The sequence below is a fragment of the Festucalex cinctus genome, chromosome 13, assembly GCF_051991245.1.
Source record: "Festucalex cinctus isolate MCC-2025b chromosome 13, RoL_Fcin_1.0, whole genome shotgun sequence".
Taxonomy (NCBI): domain Eukaryota; kingdom Metazoa; phylum Chordata; class Actinopteri; order Syngnathiformes; family Syngnathidae; genus Festucalex; species Festucalex cinctus.
This window is the reverse complement of record NC_135423.1, coordinates 2,923,524-2,932,500: the sequence shown is the minus strand read 5'-3', so window position 1 is coordinate 2,932,500 and position 8,977 is coordinate 2,923,524. Positions and strand designations below refer to the sequence as shown.

Sequence of the window (8,977 nt, the reverse complement as noted above, 5' to 3'; positions counted from 1 at the left end):
GACTGATTTGTATTTTTTGTGTAATATTTTGATAGAATAGTTTAGAAATTTACATCTAATATGTATGTATTTTTAATCTATTTGTATTTATTACTAATATTTAATTTTTGTTTAAATTCAAATTAATTAAAAAAATATTGCCGTATTATATTTAAATCAAATTTAAATTAATTTAAATTAAATAATTAGCAGCTATTTAGTGCTGTTTGATTATTGACGTGAACGCAAACAAGAAACATCACAGAACTAATTTCAGAACAGTGGGAAAATGCTCAAATTGAGCCTGATGACTGCTATGTGCTTACCCTGCTTCTTTCTCCCTTCCTATCAAAGTCAACAAAGGTTTTCATAACACACCTCATCTCACCATGAACCAAATAAAAATGGCAATAAAAAGTATAACAAACGCAATGTAGTTACCAGATAAGCTAAATCAGCTAAGCTAATCAGGCTAGCATCTTCTATTTCTGCGTCTTTCTATTTTCCTGGATTCTAGCTGTCCTGTGGCACCACGCTGCCTCTTATGGTCAGTATTGGAAGTACAACAGACATCTGATTAGGGTTTTTTTTGGCTGGCACAAGACAAAAACACATCTTGCTCATCTTGAATGTGTTGTCATAGTTGTAACAGTCCTAGAGATAGACCGATAAGGTTTTTTCGGGCCCGATACCGATACCAATTATTAGTAAAGGATGCCGATAACCGATATTTGGAGCCGATATTCATTTTCACTAAAAAGGGACATCAAAATTTGGAAAAAATACAAACTCCAGCTCTTATCTTTTTTTTTTTTTTTAAAGCATATGTTTATTGAGCAACTTTTAAGGTTAGTAAAATATTTTTAAGGGTTTTTTTTTCTACACGAAATAAAAGTCTTCCAAAATTTAAAAATATCCAAAGTATTAAATTTTTACTTATCTCAGTTTTAATTTCAACCAAAAACAGAAGGTGCAGAGAGTTCCCAGGGTCGACAAAAATGAAAATAAAAACTTTTTTAAAACATTTACATTTAAATTAGTTTCCTGAAGTTAACACTTAAAAAAAAAAAATGGATCTATTATCGGCCATATGATTTGTCAAAATGGCCGATGCCGATATTTCTCAAAATGCTAAATATCGGCGCCGATAATCGGCCCAGCCGATAATCGGTCTATCCCTAGTCCTGACATTTCTCATGTCAGGACTGTTTTGACATAAAGGAACACAAAGTACACACAGTGTTTTTTTTATGTAGGTAGTAAGCGTAAAAATTCAAATGTGTGACTCATTTTATGTACTCCTTTACTGGGTCTCGCTGACTGTGGCACTTATTGCATCAAGAATAAAAACTAATACCAGCTTTGGGTTTCCCCGCACATACATCATCACTACAATTAAGTCGTGAATCAAAACGGGGAGAATTATGAGGAGATCTTCAGTTACGATGGAGCCTAACGACAACAAGCGCAACAAATATCGCTGGCCAATCACAACCGCACGATGGAGGCGGACTCCGACGGAGAGTTTATGAAACCTTTTATGGAAGCACTTCACTTAATTCATGAAAAAAAAAAAACTAAATTTGTGATTTACTTCATGTCTTCAAAAACTACTTGTATACATGAACTTAGGCTGTGAAAACAAATGGATGGAAACAAACTTTGAAATTAATGCCACAGCTCATATTTTGCTTCACATGTCACATCACGTTTGTGTGCACTTAGCAATAGGGGTGTTAAAAAAAAATCGATTCGGCAATATATCGCGATACTACATCGCGCAATTGTCGAATCGATTCAATAGGCGGCTGAATCTATTTTTAAACTTCCATTTTTAATGGATGGAAACATTCAACAAAACGTCTTACTTCGGGTTAGGGTTCACACCTTAAGCATGGAAGAATGTTATTTGAACGGAACATTGAGCCTGAATATTTTTATTTTAATGCTGTTCAAACATGAAACAGATGACAACCTGTATAAGACTGAAGTTTCAGATAAATAATACATTTTCATACCAATCTTACACTCTACAAGTTGACTGATTAGTATTTTCTAAATTTGAATGAAAAAAAATCGCAACAATCTATTTATAAATTCGTATCGGGATTAATCGGTATCGAATCGAATCGTGACCTGTGAATCGTGATACGAATCGAATCGTCAGGTACGAGGCAATTCACACTAGGGCTGCACGATATTGAAAAAATAATGCGATATGCGATATACTTGCTGAACATAGCGATAATCGATATTATTGCGATATTTAACATGTACCTCAAGAAATTACATTTTTATTACCTAATGAAAGAAAAACATTTTTCGTGGGGCAAAATAAGCAACCTTCATGTAATCTTAGTTAATTAATTGTAATTATGTCTTGACAATTTTCAACTATTGAATGGCGATGCACATTTTAGTTAGCATCTGACTGGTCAAATTCATATAAAAAGCATAAAATTCCATATAAAACTTATTGCGTGCCTTTGCGATATGGATATTGCAAGGGCCAATATTTTTTCGATATATTGTGCAGCCCTAATTCACACCCCTACTTAGCACAGTGTGTGGTTCCCTTCAACGACACAAAATAGGACACTGGGGTCCAGTCACAAAATTAACAAAAAATATTAAAGTATCAGCTGATCAGATTGGTTAAAAATCTAGCCTCAATCACTCACATTTTGTCACCATTAGTGGGAGGGCTTCATCCCTCTTTCCTTGCAAATAGCTATACTGTACGACTAATATGAAAACCAGAACTTCATCTCTGCAACATGACTTCATCCAATGCGTTACACAGATTACAGTCTCTCGACACACACACACACAGTTGAAAGAGTACACGCCCCCGCAGCAAACCAGAGTGATGTCAGGCCAAACGCAATGCGAGGGAGGACGGGAGGTGGGGAGGCGAGAGTGGGGTGGGGGGGGGATGGTTACACAAGCCAGCATGTTTACAGGACACTTCCTGTGGCCGTGCCTCAGAAGCGTCATCTGTCCTCACATCAACGCCGAGACGTCCCAGAGCGCCGTCGCCGACGTGATAACAGATCCCGATTCTTATTTTAATAACTGTGCCCGGATCGCATCGCTTGCCTAAACTGTGCACTGTGTCGGGACGAGTGAGAATGTTGTTTACAGGCACGCATAATAACATGATGCGTAGCGTCAGCCAGTCGTTAAAAGTGTTATCCCGGAGAAATGCTGAGCAGGCAAAGACACGCATCGGGTGAAGGAACGTGCACGACAAATTGATGGGCCTGCTATGGACTCGATTTATATTTGACAGATTGGAATCAGCTCATAGATTCGGGACAGCAGTGGCCAGCAGATGGCACTGTGGTAAAAACAACAACAAAATCGATTATCTTTTTTTTATACCCAATACAGGCGGGAAAAAAAAACAAAAAACTGATGCTAACCGCTAGAACTTTATTGACATTTTTCATTATATTTTAGCACAAAGCTAGCAGAGGTCATTCTTTAGGCAGCTAAGTTTGATTGTTTTTTTTTTTTTTTAATAGGTTGACAATAGGACTGCAAGATATTGGAAAAACATGCAATATAGTTGCTGAATATAGCGATATCGATATTAGGGGTGGGAACCTGGTACCTCACGATACAATCCAATATGCGATACAAGGCTCACGTTAACGATTATCTCACGATATGATGATACCGCGATTATCGATATATTGCTCAGGTAATAAATACACGATAAAACTAATCACAAAATAATAATAATAATAATAATAATAATAATAATAATAATAATAATAATAATAATAAATATCAATAAATTCTAATAAAAAATAAATAATAATAAAAAAAAAATATCCCAAAAAATAATTAATATTATAATAACAATAATATAAATACAATATATATATATATATATATATATATATATATATATATATATATATATATATATATATATATATATATATATATATATATATATATATATACAAAAAAATATAAATACAAAATTTAAATAAATAAATAATAATAATGAAGAAGAAGAAGAAGAAGAAGAAGAAGAAGAAAAACTCATGAGTCTTCTTCACCTGAAGACTTCCGTACAGTTCCCCGCCACTCTTATAAGGCGCTCCCCCTAGTGGCCCGCCAAGTAATTGCTTAATAAGCCATGAACAATGGAGCCGTTGTAGTGGCTGGTTATTAACTACAAATATCACGATACTTGCGTAGACGTATCGATAATCTATTGGGAGACAAAGTATCACGATTTATCGCGATATCCATATATCGTCACACTCCGAATCGATAATATTGCAATATTTAACATGTACCTCTCGATAATGTTCAACTATTGGATGGCAGTGCACATTTTCGTTAAGTACACTGTGTTCCAACTATGTTTTGCATTTGCATTATTAGGGTTGGAACACCCATGTAACTAGGGGCGTGGGAACCAAATAAAAAGAGAGGGTGAGGAGGGGATCTTTTTTTTTTTTTTAAGAGAGTGCAGTAGTGAATTGTATCAATCAGTTCCTCTCCTCTCTCCTCGCGAGTGTCTTCTCTCCTTTTTTGTCACATTTAATAAATGTCAAACAGGTAAACCTGACAGTCTGACTGGTCAAATTCAGATAAAATTCCATATCGAACTTATTGCATGTCTTTGCAATATGTATATTGCATAAGCCAAAATCGTGATACCGACATTTTTTTCGATATATTGTGGAGCCCAAGTTGACAGTAATCTCTTAACACACAGGATAATGTTGCTCTCATAAAACATTAAAAAAAAAAAAGTTTATTTCAGGAAAATTAGAACAAAACAACCCGAATGTTTTGATGTCCCTACCAGGCTTCCGACAAACTCACCTGGCATCCTGAAGATGCATCATTATCCGCTTCGCCTTCACGCTCCCTCACCCTCACCCTCCCCCCGGCTCGCAAAGGCGTAATTAGTGTATTCAATTAGCGCGGCCACACCGAGGGAATTAATACAAGTCAGCGGTGGTTATAGAGACCAGGTGTGAATATCAAGTAGCTTGGCTGGATGTAGATGGATCGCACTTGCAGCTGGAATCAATTATCCGTGGCACAATAAGTTCAGGATGCTTTGGACTGCCATTCATTAAATTTGCAAGAGAAACAGCTGGTGCTCCAAAGAGGCCAATCCATAGCATCATAGCACACAGTCTTAAAGCTCGGGGAATGTTCAAACTTGGAAACTTTCCACGAGAATTTGTGGGAATAAACCAGACGGAAGATTGGACCTTTAAGTCATTCAACTGCCGTTGACGTTTCAACTGCAATCCAACAGTTTCCTGCCACTAGCGAATATAAACCTCAAGCGTGTTTTCAAAAAGCTCATTTTGTCTGATTTTTGGTGAAATCGTCACAAATTGTGATCCTGATTACTGTCATAATTTTGTTTTAGGGCTGCCAAGATTAGTCGACTAGTCGTGACTACGTTGACGACCAAACGCGTCGACGGCTAATTTAAATAGTCGACTAGTCAGTTTTACATAATATATATCAGCCTTATATTTGTTTTTTTTTTCTTTCAAAACTGCCTAACCGCTCGTTTGACCGCCTGCCGACTGCTCTTACTGGACGCACATGCGCAGTAGCATTAATTCGGGTCAGACGCGACGTCACCGGAAGCTATATACTCTTAGCACCAGCTGTACACAGTATGCTATCATGGCTAACCGACATCGGACTTCGAAAGTTTGGGAACATTCCTACAAAGGATATCAGATTCATTCGCAGACTATAATAGTCAGACCGGAGAAGTTAGTTTTATGCCGAATTATTCCTCTGCTCACCTCCACAGCCCACGTTAGTTCCACGCCTCTTCATCCATGATACCTTTTCGTTGTTTCTGGTCTAGTCTAGTGAGTACGTTCCGCGCAAACAAGATTTTTTATGCGAATAAAGTGTTAAACTCTTATTTGTGTCTGCGTTTTTGGGATCCAACTCCAGAACATAACATTTACTAGACAGGAAAAAAGTCAAAACATTTTTTTTCCTAGTAGGTTTGGTCCTTATATCACATAACACCATATTTGTAGGTCAATCAAAAATCCTCTGAAACAGCGATTGCAGCAATATATGTAATATATGTGCTGTATAATAATTGAAATAAGCCAAAATATCATCACAAACTCATCCTTTGCAACTAACTTAAAAAATAAATTACTAGAAGTTCACCAGCAACAACATTCGACTCTCTGTAACTTCTGCTAACAAGCAGGCTCTTCCCGACACACAAATATTTAATAAAGGATATTCTGTCGTCATTTCTAGTTTACAGTAGTGTCTTCCTGTTGTGTTTTTTGTTTTTCTTCTAGTTTAATTTGAAAGACCAACCTTGGCTCGAAAACCTAATTTGAAAGAAAGCCCAAGACTGGCTTGCAACCATAACCTTTGTTTGGAACTGTAACCCAACCTTAAAAATCCAAATTTGAAGCCCCGGGCCACTCTGAAAGGTCAATTTGAAAGCCTTCCCCTTGTTTGAAACCCAAACACCATCTTGAAACCCTAATCCGAAACCCCTAACTCTTCCTTGAAACCAGAACCATATCAAGAATGACAAATGTGGCTTACAGTGGTTGACTTTTGGCGAAAGGATTTAGTCTAAGGTGCAATGGAAATCTTTTAGCATGTGGAGTGGAGAAAAAAAAAAAGCCAAAGAAAGCAAAATAGACTTGCATACTTCTTTTGTTCACTGAACTGAAGTTTGGTGGAGTTTCTTGTACTATTTTTGTTCTTTTGACTAAATTGTCCAACCTTGGAGGTGTTTAACTCGACCCCATTGTGAGTCAGCAAAGGTAAAGAAAGAAGAAGAAAGGAAAAAAAAAAAAAAAAAAAAAAAAAAAAAAAAAAGACATCCTGCCTTTCTTGCGGCTTCTCTTTCACAACTCTTTGTCCACCACGTCAAATCTCGCTGATAACGTTCACTTCCTGCTGTCTCGTTTGAGCTGCGCTTTTCGCAAAATGGACCCTAGTTAGACTTAACAGCCCCAATTTGTGTGGAAAAGCTCTGTGGAGGTGGCGAGTGCGGCTGCTAATGGAGAGGGAGAAGTAAATCATTGATGGTCTTTAACTTTGGTCGCCACAGACGCTCGAAGAGCCACCATCATTCAGAGCATTTTATAAATAGTCTGCTGTTTTCTTCTTAAGTAATATTCTCAATATAATTGTGAGGTCACTCATTACACACAAATGTTATTGCAATTGTATGACTTCATATTCGGTACTTTGAAACAAAACAAAAACAAAAGTGATGTTGTCAGAGCCTTATTTTCTAACTACAGTGTTCCCTCGTTTTCCGCTGGGGTTAGGTTCCAAAAAATACCCGCAGTAAATGAAATCCGCGAAGTAGTTAGCTTTATGTTTTACAACTCTTATAAATGTTTTAAGGCTCTAAAATCCCCGACCGCATAATTTATACACTTTTCTCATTGAGGCATTTACATGTTCTCACATTTCTCTCTTGTTCAAACATTGACAATCTTCAAACCTTCATAAATTTTATAAAATGGGTATATTACTGTAAAAAAAATATGCAAAATTGCACATAAAAAAAAAATCCGCGATACAGCGAGAACGCGAAAAGTGAACCGCGTTAAAGCGAGGGAAGACTGTATTGTACATTTGACTACTTTCAACATATTTATTTTGACTTCTTATTTTTGTGTATTTATTTAAAAAAAATGTAGAACTCTGAAAATTGCGAGTGCTCCCTTTTGTTTTTATTTTCTGTATTTAAAACACTAGTTTATTGCTATTTTTTTTTCAGTTTTACTTCTATATATATATTTTTTTAATTTAATTCCATTATTGAGTTTAAAAATGTAACAATTTTAAAACTTGAATATGAACGTAAAAACCCCCAAAACAAAACAAAAAGTTTGAGTAAAAGCAAAGTGTTTCACTATGCAGTTGCAGACTCCCGTGGGCCTCAAAGTGCTCAGTGAGGCAAGTCTCATCTTGCAACCCACGAGACGTACAAACATTAACCAGACATTCAGCGTGTTTTTACAAGGAATAAATGCCATTTCATAATTCTCCTCAATGACATTTTCGGGGACGAAACGCCACACAAGCTAACGTGTTGTTACTTTAGCGTTGTTCGTCGCTTTTCATGTCCAATCACGCATGATTTTGGTCTTATGATTATTTGAATTACTCACTCCTGAGCGCGCCGATGAGCATGTTTCCATCCTTAATGAGCTCCTTGATGAACTTGTTGGTCCTCTCCAGTTCGAACTCATGACACTTGAGGCGCTCTCGGAAATCGGGACCGTCCAGAAACGAGTCGCTAAACTCCAGCGTGGGGAGCCCCATGCTTGCCCTCCGTGGATTCGCTCCGCTTTCTTCTTCCTTCGCGCCCGCACGCCGCAGACACACACACACACACACAAAAAAAAGTTACAGGCGACAAACTTTCGCCAGCTCTAGCCTATGTGCCTCACTTCCGGGTTCCTGACTGGAGGTTGTGGGGGATTGGTGGTTGAGGGTGCATCCGTCTAATCACGGTGGTCGTGTGACTCCTGGTGGTGGTTCGGGGACCACGCCCACCTCGCCTGCTAATGCTTTAATGTTACAGCAACTCAATTATTCTTAGTTACTAAATGTTTAGTTTTAAAAACTGCTGTACTGGAATATGTTAACATAAGTCCAAACAATAAGTAGGCTACACAATGTCCTCACAAGCGTCGCAGGAATGCTGGAGCCTATCCCAGTTGTCTTTGGAAAGTAGGCAGGGTACAGACAACAACAAACAACCTCGGGACAATTGAGCGTGTTCAATTAACCTACCATGCATATTTTTCAGAATGTGGGAGGAAAGGAAAGTCATGCAAGAACGTGGAGAACATATAACCTCTACCCAGGAAGGTCAAAGCCCGGATTCGATCTCACAACCTCTGCACTTGGGAGACAGACGTGCTAACCAGTCAACAGTTATGGTTGCTATATTCTAACAAGTTTTATTTTTAGTATATTTGTACATATT

General features: G+C 37.5%; 1 protein-coding gene across 4 annotated transcripts in view; it reads right to left on the bottom strand.

Moving 5' to 3' along the window:
* Positions 1-8,447, bottom strand: part of arhgap42b (Rho GTPase activating protein 42b) — an 86,410-nt gene extending 77,963 nt beyond the window's left edge. For all 4 annotated transcript variants that reach the window (XM_077494320.1, XM_077494321.1, XM_077494322.1 and 1 more), the window contains exon 1: positions 8,154-8,447. In XM_077494320.1, the coding sequence (XP_077350446.1) occupies positions 8,154-8,307 (154 nt within the window). In that variant the 5' untranslated portion in view covers positions 8,308-8,447. The remainder of the gene's footprint in view (positions 1-8,153) is intronic.
* Positions 8,448-8,977: the final 530 nt, after the last annotated feature.